This window comes from Vicugna pacos, chromosome 20 (assembly GCF_048564905.1).
Source record: "Vicugna pacos chromosome 20, VicPac4, whole genome shotgun sequence".
Lineage (NCBI taxonomy): Eukaryota > Metazoa > Chordata > Mammalia > Artiodactyla > Camelidae > Vicugna > Vicugna pacos.
In genome coordinates, this window is record NC_133006.1 from 23,972,944 (window position 1) to 23,988,203 (window position 15,260).

Sequence of the window (15,260 nt, forward strand, 5' to 3'; positions counted from 1 at the left end):
GGCAGGATTCTGACGTTAGTTTTGAAAAGGGCTTGACGTGGTTAACATATAGTATGTGTTCAAAGAATGTCAGCTGTTTTCTTTGTCCCTTGCCTGTACGCCTGCAGCGCTCCCCAGTTCTCCCTCTTCTTCATGGTTGTCACAGCGTCACTGCTCACAGGATAAAGTCCAAATCCCTTATGTTGACATTCTGTGTCCTTTCTTCAACACGTGCTCCCTCACACCTGCGCTTCATCTACCTCGGGACACTCATCTTTCCCGAACGTACACACTCTATTTTCTGATGCCCAGCCTCTGTTCAAGGCGTTTCACTCATCGCTGGAGCCTTTCCTTCTATCACCCTTGCCCGCAGAAATCCCACCTGTTCATCAGCACCAGCTCAAATGCCCTGTCCCTCTTCAGGGAACCCAGGGTGCCTTCAGTTAGAATTCACCTCCCCTTTCTCTATATCCACCGTACCTTACTCTAACATTTACTCAGCATGCCTTGAATCAGTTAATTAGGTATGGGGCCTGCCTCTCTGGTTGGATGTAAACTTGAAGCAGAGTTTGAATTTATCTTTGGGCTACTTGATGCTCTGCTGAACTGCACTGAATAGAGTCCCTCCCAGACCCTTTTCTTAACCCAAACCTACCACAATTTCAGTCCCCCAGATTATCCTCTTCAATCTCACCAGTCTCATTCCCAACCCTGTTTATCTAACTGAACCCCAATGCATTCTCCACTGAGAAGTGATTCCTCATTCCAGCTCTAGAGAGCAGACAGATGTATACACATCCACCTACCCCAGTGTTTCATTGTAGGCACTGAGTCACCCCTTGGGGATCCCTGGTCCCCCCTCCCCACCCACTCCGTGGTGGACAGGATGCCTGCTGCCTGGCCCCAGGGGGTCAGAGGAAGCCAGGGCCTCTGGGGCTCAGTATTTTTATCAGCCTAGGAAATAAGAGACACAGAAGCGGAAACCATGTGGTCAGAGAAAGTGAACAGCCCTCATCTCAGGGGAACCCCCAACAGGGCTGGGGGCCAGACGCCAGGTAGAGACGTTGGAAAGAGGGAGGTCTGGGGAGCCAGCTAACAGGACTTATTTTGCTTCAGTTTTATGTGACTCTTGCAGAGAGAAAAATAATGTGCTTAAAAACCAGAGAAAAATCTTCTGGGTAAAGGAACACATTTAGACACTCAAGTTTTCTGTTGCTTACCTCTCAACCCCCAGCTGAGGGATCCTAACCCCAACTCCGCCCCCTACTCTGAACCTGAGCTCTTTGCATGCCACTTCCGAAAGCTCCGGCCTGTGAGGGGAACCGGACGCCTGGGTTGCTCACAGCTCGAAGTCTCTTCTCTGAATCACAGCAGCTTCCTCTCACAGGATCTTTCTCACCAGCCCTTCCTCTCCTGCCCCATGAACATCTGCCTGGTCGCTCGGAGACCTGGGGCCTCTTGGCTCTGCCTTCTCCAAAGGTCTCACTCCCAACCCATATTCCCAGCTTCCAGAGGCGTCCCCTCCCTGTCCCCTATCGCCCTCCACTTCCACTCCTGGGACTTTCTTGTGTAGACCAAACCTGAAAAATACGTTTCTGATTCATAAGATTCTCTGCTGCAGACACGTGCAGACTGCACACATGCCAGCACACATCTGTGCTCTCCTCTCAGTCCTGCCCTTTCTTTTTGCCGAGCTTCCTGTAGTGTCCTGGTGGAGGGCAGTGGGTTTGGTCCTGTCTACAACTTCCTATCCCAGTTCCAGGGAGCTGGAGTCAGAACTGGGTATGAATAGTGGAAGGGATGGTGCCCCGCTCCTTCCACCTTGGGAATCCTAAACCCTCTCTCTCCACCCTCCAGGATCTCTTCCTCAACCTCAGAAGGAGATATTTATCTGGAAGGCCAAGATTGGGCTGCCCAGAGACAAGCCCAGGTTTGGAATGGGGCAGAAGCTGGATGGAGGGAACTGAGAATGGGGCTCTAGAGGAGGAGACACAGGACTGAGAAGGCAGAGAGGAGAGATGGCCTCGGGTGTGGATCCCTGGTTGCCCAAGAATAGACAACCCAAGTTACATAATTTGGCTCTTTCCACCTCCTTCCCCTGCTCCTAACTTTAGCAACCAAAATTCCACTCCCCCACAGGGCTCTTCCTCCATCCATCCTGCTTCTATCCCCCATCCTCCCATAGCCTCCTCATGGTCCTCCAGCTCCAGCTGCCCCCAATTCAGATCATTCAGTGACTCAGCAAAGGGAAAGCCCTGTGTTGGGGGACGGGGGTGTTAAATGGGGAGGAGGATGTGGTTCTCGTTGGGGAGCTGGGGAGGGGAGGGAAACTGCTTTTGTTCCCCTTTTTGCCTCCGTTCACATCTATTTCTCCAACCACTGACTAAAGAGTGGAGAGGAGCCCAGCATAGGGAGTGGAGAGACCAGAGGGCAAACTGGGCCTTCTTAGGGCCGCCCTTGTGGGAGGGCAGGCAGGCGGGCAAACAGGGAGCTTCTAGTCTCCAGCTGAGGGCACGAGTTAGTGTGTGCATGCATGGTGCAGGTGTGTAGGAGCTGTGGGTTTTGGCAGGCGGAGCGGGAAAGGAGATGTCATGGGTGATGAAAACCACAGCAATGGAAAAAGGCAGAGGAGACACCAGGAGTGAGATGTGGAACCAGGTCTTATTAGGAAATGGCAGAGTCAAGGAGCAGTGGCGGTGGCCCACATCCCCCCACCCCCGCTCATTACAAGTTTTGCTCCCACCCCATATCCTCTGCTGTTTAGCACCGGAGGCCTCCTCCTCGTCATCCCTTTCCTACTGCCCTGCACTCCCTGCAGTTTCTTGCCTTTTTCCTGGGGTCACTTGAGGGCCTCCGCATGGCGATTCAGGGCCTGAGAAAGGGCGGTCACAGCTCCCATCACACGGCCCAGTTCCCAGGTCTCAATCTGGCTTCGGAATCGCTGCAGGAAGCGGTCGGGGTGCCAGCGGACCTGCTGGACCCTCAAGTACCTCCTCAGAGCCCCCTGCTCCTCCAAAGGGGGGCCCCTGGCCACCAGAGCTGCAGCCATGGCCTCCGGGTCCCCTCCCCCAGGGCAGGGCCAGGGTACATCGCCAAAGCGCCAGAGGCTGCCCCTCCCTGCTCCTCTGGGGTGCTCTGCCCTGGGCCCTGCCCTGGCTGGCTCCTGCGCTCGGTCCCCGGGAGCCTCCTGTGCCCTCCTGGCTCGGCTCTCACGCAGTTCTTCCTCCTTGGCCCGGGCTCGCTCTCGGAAGAGCCGCTGCTCCTCCTGCTGCCGCCAGCTGTGACTGGAGCCCTCAGCCCGCGGGGGTCGGCAGGCTCCCTCCGCCTCACGCTGCTGCTGCTGGCGCTTCTGGGCATGTTCCCGGGCCATGCGATCTGACCAGGCTGAGAAGGACTCAGGTTCCTGGGTCTCGTGGGCAGCATCATCTGTTTGGGAGGGCAGGATGGGGGTGGTTGGGGAGAGGCCGTGAGAAGGTGCCATGGGAGCATTCATGCAGCAAGTGTAGGAAAAGCGGCCACTGGGGAAGAAGGGAGGCTGTGGATGAAAATGGATTCCTTACCTTCAAATCTTCCAATGACCTCCTGCCACTCATCCTCCAGCTCTCCCTGTAGCTTCTGTCTCCACTCCCGTTCCTTGGAAGCCTCATCTTCCTCCTCTTCTTCAGCAGAATCCCAGGGGGGTCCCCAGCCCAGAATTTGCCCAGGGGTCTCCCCATCCTTATTCTTTATTCCCATGGCAGAGGGACAGCGACTCAGCAGTGGCAAGAAGAAATCCGTGTAGGCTGTTGGTGTGAGAGCATTGAGCAGAAGTTAGCTGGGACTCCCACTCCTTGGCAGGGCCGCCATCTTGAATCCTGCTGGTCACTCACTCCCTTGGTCTTAGAGCAACAAAAAGGCTGCCCACATGGATGCCTCCTGGGTACTAGGAAATCACCGTCACTCACAAAATATTTACCGATAGCTTACCACATGCCTGATAAGCATGGTAGTTTAAAATATTCTGACCTGTGTCTTCATAAACCAATTTACTGTCCTGGGAGCTCTACTATGTCAAATGACATTTTCCGGCCTGCCTCTAGCCATCTAGGGGATGTCAAGAACTCCTGACTATGTATTCCATTTCGGGCTTGAATACCTCTCAGTGTGTTTCTCAGCCAAAACTATTCAAACTGATAAAATACCTGAACATCCTACCCTGTACCATTATAAATATAAAATATGTAATATTTACCTTTTTATATCGCTTTTCAATAAACTGAGTAAGATAATTATTTTCAGGGGAATTTCTCTCAGCCAGCCTTGCCCAGGGGATGCTGGGAGGGGGGTGAGGAGAGGTAGAGAGTCCACACCAGCAAGGAAATTGAGCCACAGAAATGTTCCCAGCACAAAGCAGACTCTTTCCAAATGACCACTAACCTAAGGCAAGGGAAAGGGGCTGAGACAGAGGGTTTCACCCAGGGGCTGACTGACAGGAGGCTGGCGGAAAACAGCAGAGGGACTGAAATTTCTGAGTTCCCTTCTTCCTGAGCCCTGACCTCAATGCATCTCCTCTAGTGTCTGCCAAGTACCATGCTGCTCACTTCACTGCCAACCCAGCACCCTACCCCTGGCCAGCCCCACTTGCCATGGCCTCTTCACTCCCAGGACAGAGGAAGGGGAGTGAGGCACCCTCCCTTCCTGTAAACCTACTTTCTCTCCCTAGGGCAGGAGGAAATGGGCCAGCAATCCTTAAATCTTTATTCTGTGGTGCTAGAACACACTGGCTACCTTGCAAAAGGACAGGACAGTGGAAGGGTTGTCCTGCCACTGCCAGGAAAGCAGAAGACAGACTGGGTTCAACCTTGGCTGGCCAAGGCCCACTGCCCCCACTCACCTCCTGGCACACTTGCATGTCACCCCACCCAAACCACATCAGGACGAGGGCTGAGGGCGCTTGGCTTTAGTACTGATGTGACCCATCACAAGCCCTCCCAACCTGTCCCACCCAGCAAGTACCTGGTCTTGTCTTTCAACTGTTTATTCCCCACCAGGGTTCATAGCCAGGTGTGAAGGTAGGTGGATGCTCAGGCTTGCACGGGAGGCTTTTAAATTCACAGATTTTAGGGAGCAAGTCCTCCAACTATATAAAACATGATAAGTAGAATCTGCTACATAATATTAAACAGTCACTAAAAATTATGTTTGTGTGTGGAAAAGCTCACCTCAAAACTGTGCAATTGGATCCTATCACAACTGCATAAAAAAAGAGACCAAATCCTATGGTTGAAAAAACAGCCTGGAGGGAAAGATGTAAAACTTCTAGTCTCTGAGTGGTAGGACTATGGGTGGCTTTCCCCCAGTCTTAGCTGATGTTTTTATGTGAAAGGGACATAATATGAAATTTTTTTTAAAGAATGAGTAATAAATTTAATCACTGTTAACAATTTGCTATGGACCCTTCCAGTCCTGTCTTGGTGTATACAGACATACATAATGATAATTTCTTTTCAGAGATATGTGACTATACTACAATGTACTGTTTGACAACTTGTTTTTTCACTTAACACCTCATTTATATTTTCCACAGGAGTAGACATAGTCTAACTCATTCTTTTTTATGACTGTGTAGTGTTCTGCTGTGTGTATGAAACAAACAAATCTTCCCACCCCCAAAAGACAGACTCTGTTTCCAAAAATGATGAGCCTCATGCATCCGTTTTTGTGGACTCCTTACAGTACTTCTGTGGGGGTAGATTCTCAGAAGTGGAATTTCTGAGTCAAACAACATGTACAGTTTTGCCAAACTGCTTTCAAAAAGTTTGGCCAACACTTCATCAAGAATATACGAGCACTTGTGTCATCCTTTACCAAACTTGAGTATTACCAACCCTTTAAATTTTGCCCATCTGATAGATTAAACAAACAACTTTACTAATGAAAGATTTTTCTTTTTCATATGCTTTCTGGCTCTTTGTGTTTCTCTTGAAAATAAATTGTCATATTCTTTGTCTATTTTCCCTCTAGAAATTATATATGCAGACATGAGAGCTCTTAATACAGTATAGATATCAATCCCTTGTGTCTGTTACATATATTGTAATTATTTTCTCCCATCTGTCTTTTTAAAGTGTTTATGTAGTTAAATCTGAAACAATATTTTCTTTTATAGATTTTGACTTTATTTCACTCTTAGGAAGGTTTTATATCACTCCAAGATCATTCCTTTGTATTTCTTCCTAAAACATTTATTTTTCAGAAATATAAAAAACTGAGGTGGGTGGGTATAGCTCAGTGGTAGAGTGTGTGCTTCGCATGCACGAGGTCTTGGGTTCAATCCCTAGTACCTCCATCAAAAATAAATAAGTAAATAAAAAAATAAAGACAAAAAAAAAAGAAAAAACACTGAAAAAAAAATGTAAAGCACAGTATGATAAGCATCCCTATTCCTGCTAACATATGAGGTATGTTAATGTACTTTCATTTTTACAACATCATTTTACTTTAAAGAAATAAAAACATCATAGATAAAGCTAAGCTTTTCTTGATTCTTCCAAGTTTTATCCACCCCACCCTCCACTGTGCAGGGAAAACCCTCCTATGCATTTGGTATGTACCCTTTCTGTCATATTTAGATGATTAATCTGCTGTAATTTACTTTTGAGTTGGCTGTGAGCTAAAACTCTTCCCCAGAGAAGCCAAATAGTCTAGTACCATTTATTAAATAGTTCACCACCCCCCTCCAGGGATGTGAAATGCTGACTTTTCCATCAATTTAGCAGTCTAAGATCAACTTTTCTCAATGTTCTTTAATTAACATGTTCTACTTTTATTTTGGGAAAAATAAATATGAAAAAACCCACACTTCATCTTAGTGATGGAAGCACTGCTCTCCTCCCCATAATGAGACATGATTTCTACCTTAAAGAGATGTTCATACTAACTGGTACGACATATTTTGAAAAAACTGCCTGTATCAAAAGCTTATATTGAGTGACGACTGACTGCGGTGCAGAGGAAGAAAAGGTAACAGTGGGCAGCGTGGTTGGAGAGGGCTTCTAGAAGGAGGTGGGGCTTACACTGGCTGAGAAGGGAGAATAACTCAGCAAGGTGGAAAACTTAGCAAGGTGTACAGGAAGGTGAAAGGCAAGAGACAGATAACAGACAGGCAGGTTTGCTGAAAAGATGCTTGGGGTCACTGCAGACAGAACCGCGTAGCAGGAGTTGCAGATTTGTAGGTGTCCTGTGAGAGATAAAGTTGGAAAGGCAAAGGGAACGTAAACCGGATGGCTCAGTCATCTGTAAAGCAGGGCCACAGCCTACTTCTACTGAGCAGATCAAAGTGGGTAAAGGGTGGGAAATGTCTAATACTGTGCTGGCACAGAGCAGAAGTGTAGTGAATATTACATTAAAAAAAGAAAAAAAAAACTAAGCTGGCTTTGGACTTGTTCTTTTTACAAAGACTGTGAGAAAATGACCTCTTGTTTCTCAACGTTCAAAGGCTTCAAAAGCAGTGCCATCCACTGGCACCTCACTGGATGTGACAACCCAGCCCAGCCACTCCAGCATGAACTGGCACGTCCCTCAGACCTGACACGGGAACTGAGGGAAAACCTCCACTCCCCCAGGAGATTCCGGGTCATTTCATCTGTTCAAAGAAAACATTTGCATTTTAAGGCAGTGGTCTCCAGAGATGGGCCTTTCTACCAAGGAGTTAGAAGGCCACCTGCTGGCAGGGCTGGCAGAGGATTGGGAGGAAAGAAGGCCTGAGCGGGCTTGGGAGTGACCTGAGTATAAGTGAGATTTCAGCAAGGTCTAGAACCTTCTGGGTCCTGCTTCCCTCATCTGTATATGGAATAATAATATCAATCTCATATGCTTCTTAGAATTCAGTATGATGAACAAAGCACCTATCTACTATGAGGGATATTTTTGTTACTCAGAAAGCCTTAGTTAAATAATGTAAGAATAAAAATAACAGTTCTTATCATCTGGCGAGTACCAAAACTGCACCAAGTGCTTGCCTCATTTACTAGTCACAACTTCCATTTTAGAGAAGCAAATTGGATTTGTAGAGGCTAAGCTGCATGTCCCCATCACACAGCCTTTAAGTGACAGAGCTGGAACTTGGATGGGGTCTGAGGTCTGTCTCAGGGTACTCTGCTCTGTTGCCACGTACAATGGCAATGTCAAGTTGGATGCCTGCCCTTTGAAGACCTTCTCTCTTTGTTTTTAAGTTAAAAAAACTCTGAGTAGGCCAGCCTATCTCACTCATGTTAGGGGAGTTAAAGAAAAGGGGATTTTTGACCAAATTGGGGAGGTTCCAGGGTGTGAGTGGGGTACCTGTATATTCTTGGAGAGCTGGGGGATGATAACAGCAATCAAACTGAGTTCAGGTTGCTCATCTCAACCTAGAGGTTTTCATCTAACGTTCTTACTTGAGAAGGAAAATCTCTAGAAGGGGAAAAGGAATTTCACCTACTATCTTCCTAGGGAGGGCTGTACCTCTACAGAGCTCCCTCCACTGCCACTATAGTATTAACAGGTCCCCATATGAAACCCTCCATATCGAAGGCTTTCCAGAATGCAGATATATTTGGGGATTTGACAGAGTTGATCTGAAAATACATAGAGTCGGCCCTCCATATACTTGGGTTCCACATCCGCAGCTTCAACCAACCACAGATCTAAAACATTCAGGAAAAATAAAATGACAGAAAGTTCCAAATAGCAAAAATTGAATTTGATGCTTTCCTGCAACTACTTACATAGCATTGACATTGTATCAGGTATTACAAGTAATCTAGAGACGATTTAAAGTAACAAGAAGATAGTATGTAGGCTAGATGCAAATATTATGTCATTTTATATAAGGGACTTGGGCATCTGTGGATTTTGGGATTCAGGGAGGTGGGTCCTGGAACCAATCCCTCTTGGACATCAAGGGACAACTGCACACTGTATATTATGTATCCCAGGAGAGCCTGGGCAGCCCCAGTCACCAAATGCATCAATGTTTCTGCAGTGAAATGTATGAATATTGACATCAATAGGAGAAAAACATATCATAGATAGCCTCATTTTAGCTCAGGTTAGGTTTTGTCACCAAATGAGTTTGGTGGCAAACTGACGAAAAATGCTTCATTCTCAAGAGTGTTTTTGAGTTTCAGAACTGAGGGTAAGAGAGGAGGCATCTGCTGATAACCACAGGAATAGCGGCCAGCAACTAGAGTGCTTATCATGTGTCAGGTGCTTTAATTATGTATGGTGTCAGCTGATTCTCAAAACATGTCACAACATGGGCACTGTGAACACGGGCATTATCACTGTATAATTCTATAAAGTATCACACTGGATAGAGCAGATATTTAAGAGCATGGATAGTCTAGTTAGGCTGCCTGGGATACAATCCCTGCTCTACCACTTAATAGCTGTGTGACTTCGGCAAATTACTTAACTTCTCTGTGCTGTTTCTCCATCTGAGAAATGGGGGATGATATGAGTATTTATAACTTCATAGGGTAGTCGTAAGAATTAAATGAGTTGCTGTGTGAGAAGCACCTAGCACACAACAAGGGTTATTATTTTATTTTCCACATGGGCAAATTAAAGATCAGCAAAGTTTAGTAACTTGCCTAAGAATACACAGCTATTAAGTGTGGAGCTGGGATTTGAACGCAGGCAATGTAACTCCGGAGAGTACCCTCTATTCTACTGTTTGCACTACAGGCAACAACCAGTCAAGAGACAAATGAGCTACTAATCCGGGAAGATGTGAAACCGGATACTAGTTGCTGTTTGGGGAATAATGTAAAGGCACAAATGATAGTCACAAGTCAACTTGATCAACTACTTCCCTAAGTCCCATGACCAGAAAACTAGCTTATTTTTCAACCACTGGCCTTCAACCATTGGTCTCAGACCCCATCAGTTGTTCATGACCTTGTCCCCCACCAGGCAGACTCACCATCAGGGCCCTGGCGGGCAGCAGCATGCAGTGCCGTGTCCCCGTGGCGGTCCTGGTGGGCAGGGTCAGCTCCAAGCCGAAGGAGCAGGCACAGGGCAGGGGCATCATGGCGGGCACAGGCCCGGTGCAGTGGTGGGGGCTGCCCAGCATCTACATCAAGGCCTGGGTGTCTCTGGAGGAGGGCTTGGGCCCGAACCAGCCGTCCTGCAGACAAATAACGACGGAAGCGACGTTCTCGGCGTTGGCGACGGGAAGTGGAGGCCATGGAACTCTTGGGCTGAGGAAGAAGGAAAAAAATGCAGCAGTCAAGACCCCCAGCCTTGGATGGTCCTTTCCCTTCCATCTCTGACACTATTTCTCCCTTCCGTTCCCCATTTCTTCTGACATCTTCAGCTAGAGATAAGGCCTGTCCTAACCCTCATTCCTTTACCAGGCGATAGGTTTGAAAAAAATTGAGGGGGGCTGGGGTCACATTTATTTTTTAATGTAAAATTTGAGGAAAGGATAAATGATTACTTCAAGGCTCACTAGTCCATTTTTTTTAAATAAAGGACTTTGTTATATAATAAAAAACAGACTGGTGGGGTAAATTTTTATCAAAAGAAATTTGAATCTTAAGTCACGGATAATTTCAAATAATGATCTAGAAATTGAATATGATGTACCCGGTAGACAGATGTAGAGGCTTCTCCCTCTGGGACTTGGGGGGAGGGGTTACTCATCAGACCTGCCCCCCCGCCCCCCTAAGTACCCCCGGAGCAGTAGGCTCAAGGCCTGTGTTTAAGACGCTCGGAGGAAGGGAGGCGGGAAGGGCGGAGACACTCTAGGCTGACGGAAATGGCGCAAGCCAAGACGCAGGTGAAGGGCGGAAATGAACTGTGTGGCGCGTTATCGATGTCCTTCCGCCCCAAGGGGGCGGGAGGTGTTTCCTCGCTGTAGTCTCCGGGGGGGAAACTAGGGAAATCAAGACAAACGGTCCGTTTGAAACCGGAAGACTGGACGATAATGCGATATGCGATGAAAAGGTAAGCATAGGCAAGGGCTATGTGGAGGTTTAAGCCCGCCTCCCCCAACTGAGGAGAGGAGATGGTTCAGTGGTAGACAAAAAAATGAGAAAAGAGAAAATAGGAGAATATAAAAACAGGATAAATATCACAGTGAAAATGGAAAACCAAACCCAAAACCATAGTGAGGCCAAGAAGAGGGACAGATCATAAAGAGAAAAACACAGACATAAAAAAACACGCGGAACAACCGTAGGACAAGGAAAGTGAGATGGGTGCAGAAATTTGGAATTGGGAAAGATGTAGAAAAATTAGATGGAAATGGCAGGGAGAAAAAAGAGAGGAAGAGAAATTGGAAGAATTCAGAGAAGCCCAGCATACTCTGTTCCCAACACGCCACGCATGGTAATTTCTTTTTCTCCTCAACCCATTTTTAATCCCTCTATGCCTCCTTCTCTCCCCAGTACTCCTTTCCTCTCTACCCCTGCCCCCATTCCTAGACCTTCCTACTGGGAAGGTCTATACCTGCTATGATGGTAGCAGGCAGCTTTGGGCGTGGTCTCTGCTGCCCTCAGGCGGTTCTTCTGGGTACTGCCAGAGTGAGATGTGGAAGAGGACCAGCCATCAATGGGAGGATCATTTTGGGAGAGACACCAGGCGCAAGAGGCTGAGTGAAAAGGGGAGCACTAAGACCCAGGGGTAGGGGAAGGCTGCAGCAAACAGCTGGAGGAGAAGTAGGCGGTTTGGAGAGGAAAGAAGGGGGAGCCATCTGGTACCTTGGTAGCATCTGAAACAGCATCGGTCATAACGACACAAATGGCCAGTCAGTCCCAGGGTATCCAGCAGCTCCTGCAAGCCGAGAAGCGGGCGGCTGAGAAGGTGGCAGATGCCAGAAAGAGTGAGTCTCCTCATGTCTCCGTTAGAAGTCTGGAAAGAAAATTGGACGTGATAACAAACATTTTTGAGTCCTTGGGATAACTCAAGGCTGGAGAGGAGGGAGACAGCTGGGGGCTGCAGTGGCTTCTTAGAAGGGAAGAAATGGGTGGCTGTTGGAATCTAGCACCTGGTTGACTGAGAGAAGGCAGAGTAACTTTTGGAAAGGACTGACCCCTACCATCACATTTGGTGGGGGGGGGGGTTCTACACCTCTGTCCTTCCTTTTGCTTCCAGGAAAGGCCCGGCGTCTGAAGCAGGCAAAGGAAGAAGCACAGATGGAAGTGGAGCAATACCGCAGAGAAAGAGAACAGGAATTCCAGAACAAGCAGCAGGCGGTGAGTCCTGGGGAAGTTGGGAGGGGACCCCAGGGTGCAAGTTGGTGGGTACCTCTGGTGAGGTGTGTATAGGGTGATCCCACAAGAAAATAAGGTGGTAAAGGGCTAAAGGGGACCCTGGCGAGGGCCATGACATTGGTCAAGCTTTGTGATATGTAAAAGAGTCTGGAAGTTTTGAAGGGCTTGTACAATTTAGGGAGGTGGGGGGAATCGCCACATTTTATGTAGAGTATGATGATGACATTTGGGGTGGAAGGCAGAGCTTTATGGGCATGGTGGTGAGGTGGTGGGGATTGTATGGTCTGTTTTAGGATGATGCTGCATGTCAGGTCTTAGAGGAGAGGGCGTTGTGTGGCTCTTTGGTGTCTGGATATTACCATGGATGGGAGTGGTTTTGGAGAGGGCCTTTCTTCCTGGCCTGGCTCCAGGATCCTTCCCTCCACATGCCTGGATGCTTCTTTTTCTGTTTCTGCCTTTTCCTTTCTCTCTTCCACTCCTCCCAACCCCTCCCAACCCAGGCCATGGGCTCCCAGGGGAACCTGTCTGCTGAGGTGGAGCAGGCTACATGGCGCCAGGTGCAGGGCATGCAGAGCTCCCAGCAGAGAAACCGAGAACGTGTCCTGGCCCAGCTTCTTGGCATGGTCTGCAACGTCAGGCCCCAGGTCCACCCCAACTACCGGATTGCTGCTTAGAATCCACCCCGGTGCCTGACTCCTCCTGCCAGTTCCCTCCTTCAAAGAACTCCCTAAGTCAAAATCACCTCCCACCATAATCCTTCTCTCCTTTCCACTCCCAAGAAATTCTTGGAAGCAGGCTCCAATAATTCTCCCTTGAAATTCATAAATGTCCTGCTCAGACCTGAATCTCCTGATTGTCCTTTAACCTTCAGTGGGACCTCATAAACTCCCAAGTCACCCTCATGAAATTTGTAGCATGGAGAAATAGGGATGTGGAAAATACTAACTTCAAAGCCTGGAAGGCTTGGGTCTCTCTCCCGACCCTGCCACTTGCTGGCTGGGCAACCAGGACAAGCTACTTCAGCTGTAGCCCCAGTGTCCTCTGCAAGACTGGAATAGTAACAATCACGCCTACTTTGCAGGGTTGCTGCAATTACTAGGATTCTTCCGTAAAGAGCCTAGCATGGTTTCTGGCATGTGGTAGCTGTGGTCCAATAAATGGCAACCCTGTTATATTATTACTATTTCCTGCCCACCTACCAAAACCTAAACACAGCTGATTCCTCACTTCTGTCTGTGGCTAATTCTACTCATTCATTCTGTGGTGCGAGTTATTCTCTAAAGAATTGGTTTTTCCCACCTCTTTTCCCAGAGACCTTATGATCCCTGAAAAAATGAAATGATGATCTCATTTAGCCTCTCTACTGTGGTTCCAGGAAGATGTTTGCATTTATTAGCCTCTCTTTTTGTCTCTCTTAAATTGGTCTTTCTCTTTATTGGATTTCCCTCTCTCCCTAATTCTCCAAAGACCCATCAGATGTTCACTGCTTCCTGAGATCTAAAGTGACGCTGTTCCCTCGTATGCATGGCCTTCCTTTCTACATCTTCAACACCTTACTTTGCCTTTGTAACAATAAAAAAGTGTCAATAAAATAATTATGGGCAAATCGATTGGTGGTTCGAATCAGCCTCCTTTTGTTTCATCATTTCTCATTTTCAGTCACTCTTGTTCCTTGTTTACTGATTCCCCAAACAGCCAAAAGGGCTGTCCTTTGAAGATTGTTGGAGAAACAAAAGCAAATGGTACGTAATTTTTTCTCTAAAGTGAGAAACAAGTGGTTCCTCCTTTGGGAACCTGAGGACTAAAGATGGCAACTGTAGAGAAAAGCTAGGTTGTAGGAACAAGCACTCTGCCCCTTACGTTGCTTTATTTTCCTTCATAGCACTTATCGATACTTGACATGTTTATGTGTTGTCTCCCCTATTATGTGAACTCTGTGATCACAGGTGTTCACTGCTGTGTCCCCAGATTCTAGGATGGCACTTGGCACAGGATAGACAATTGATAAATACTGTTGAAAAAATTGATATTGTGGGTTGGAAAAACTGCCCCCCCCAAAAAAAACTGCCCTTCCATGACACCATCCTTGGATTACTGTTCTTTTGACCACAGGAAACAAGCCTGTTTCATCAAGGACTTAAACCAATGAGATAATCCGTAGTTTATTAACTAGACTCTTGAAGCAGGTGGAAAGGTAGAGAATAAAGAGATGTGTACATTTTGGCTCTGTCACCTGTTAGCTGTATTACTTTGGAAACATGTTGCTTTATTACTCTAAATCTGCTTGCTTGTTATAGAATGGTATTAATGATACACCATGATGTTAAGTGGTTAAGTGTGACAACAGGTAAAGGGCCAAACGTTTGTCATTTTTGTTATGTCACATTTGACTTCTGTAGCATATAAAGGCGGGGGTTGGGGAGGGACACATCAAATGTTTTATTCAAGAAAAATCCAGGCTGAACAAAGGAGCTACTGGGGGCGGGGCTAAGTACATTCTGGTCAAATTAACAATATTTATAAAACATTACATAACCCTCCAGCCCTACCATTTATCTTTAACACTTGGGGCAGAATCTAGACCCCGTCCCCCATACGGTGGCTTCAGAACACCTTTTTGATTCGCAGTCCAAGTCCACGAACTTCAGGGACCTTAAGGCATCAGCTACATCGGCCCACTTTATTTTGGGCAAATGCCGCCCGCCTGCCCTACGGCTAGGGAAAGGGTAGGGGTAGGACCGTGAGCACTCGCTTCCCTCACCTGGAGCCTGCCGTCCCCTAGCTCCCGCTCCAACGCCCCCAGGTCACCTTGACTACCGGGCCAAGGACCCCGTGGGAACTCGCAGTCCCGCCACCTTGGGTCCTCGTGCCCCCCGGAGGGGTGCCCAGAGAGAAGACCTGCGTGGCAAGAACCTAAATAAAGAGGAGAAGGGCGTGGAAAAGAGTAGGACAAGAAGAAAAGAATAACCATCTGAGAAGATGCTAGTCTCCTTTATGCTTTTGTTACTGGCAGTAGCGGAGCACTTAGAAGTGACTTAAAAAAAT

At 47.6% G+C, this 15,260-nt stretch overlaps 2 protein-coding genes and 1 non-coding gene across 6 annotated transcripts; 2 read left to right on the top strand and 1 right to left on the bottom strand.

Annotated features, from left to right (window-relative positions):
- Nucleotides 1-2,621: 2,621 nt before the first annotated feature.
- Nucleotides 2,622-11,813, bottom strand: NFKBIL1 (NFKB inhibitor like 1). Of its 2 annotated transcripts, none has more exons than XM_015248729.3 (4): nucleotides 11,703-11,813; nucleotides 9,923-10,199; nucleotides 3,540-3,761; nucleotides 2,622-3,405 (listed from the first exon to the last, which is right to left on the bottom strand). In XM_015248729.3, the coding sequence occupies exons 1-4, from the start codon at nucleotides 11,730-11,732 to the stop codon at nucleotides 2,819-2,821; spliced, it is 1,116 nt and encodes a 371-aa protein (XP_015104215.2). In that variant the 5' UTR covers nucleotides 11,733-11,813; the 3' UTR covers nucleotides 2,622-2,818. The 2 variants fall into 2 exon arrangements, with proteins under 2 accessions (XP_015104215.2, XP_006215375.2); XM_006215313.4 differs by lacking the exon at nucleotides 11,703-11,813 and adding an exon at nucleotides 10,588-10,796.
- Nucleotides 6,235-6,307, top strand: TRNAA-CGC (transfer RNA alanine (anticodon CGC)). The gene has a single exon. It is a non-coding gene; the product is annotated as a tRNA-Ala (tRNA).
- Nucleotides 10,838-13,825, top strand: ATP6V1G2 (ATPase H+ transporting V1 subunit G2). Of its 3 annotated transcripts, none has more exons than XM_072945375.1 (3): nucleotides 10,838-10,947; nucleotides 12,097-12,197; nucleotides 12,716-13,825. In XM_072945375.1, the coding sequence occupies exons 2-3, from the start codon at nucleotides 12,138-12,140 to the stop codon at nucleotides 12,887-12,889; spliced, it is 234 nt and encodes a 77-aa protein (XP_072801476.1). In that variant the 5' UTR covers nucleotides 10,838-10,947; nucleotides 12,097-12,137; the 3' UTR covers nucleotides 12,890-13,825. The 3 variants fall into 3 exon arrangements, with proteins under 3 accessions (XP_072801476.1, XP_072801475.1, XP_006215373.1); XM_072945374.1 differs by lacking the exon at nucleotides 10,838-10,947 and adding an exon at nucleotides 11,206-11,331; XM_006215311.4 differs by lacking the exon at nucleotides 10,838-10,947 and adding an exon at nucleotides 11,691-11,824.
- The last annotated feature ends 1,435 nt before the right edge of the window (nucleotides 13,826-15,260 follow it).

What these genes read in the sequence shown, in the direction of transcription:
- NFKBIL1 (XM_006215313.4), bottom strand. Translation starts at nt 10,644, where the DNA reads ATGAGTAACCCCTCCCCCCAAGTCCCAGAGGGAGAAGCCTCTACATCT. An exon ending in CCTCTACATCTGTCTACCGG is followed by an intron (nt 10,200 to 10,587) that starts GTACATCATATT and finishes CTTCTTCCTCAG; the next exon opens with CCCAAGAGTTCCATGGCCTC. An exon ending in GGTCATTGGAAGATTTGAAG is followed by an intron (nt 3,406 to 3,539) that starts GTAAGGAATCCA and finishes CCTCCCAAACAG; the next exon opens with ATGATGCTGCCCACGAGACC.
- ATP6V1G2 (XM_006215311.4), top strand. Translation starts at nt 11,743, where the DNA reads ATGGCCAGTCAGTCCCAGGGTATCCAGCAGCTCCTGCAAGCCGAGAAG. An exon ending in GGTGGCAGATGCCAGAAAGA is followed by an intron (nt 11,825 to 12,096) that starts GTGAGTCTCCTC and finishes TTTTGCTTCCAG; the next exon opens with GAAAGGCCCGGCGTCTGAAG. An exon ending in TCCAGAACAAGCAGCAGGCG is followed by an intron (nt 12,198 to 12,715) that starts GTGAGTCCTGGG and finishes CTCCCAACCCAG; the next exon opens with GCCATGGGCTCCCAGGGGAA.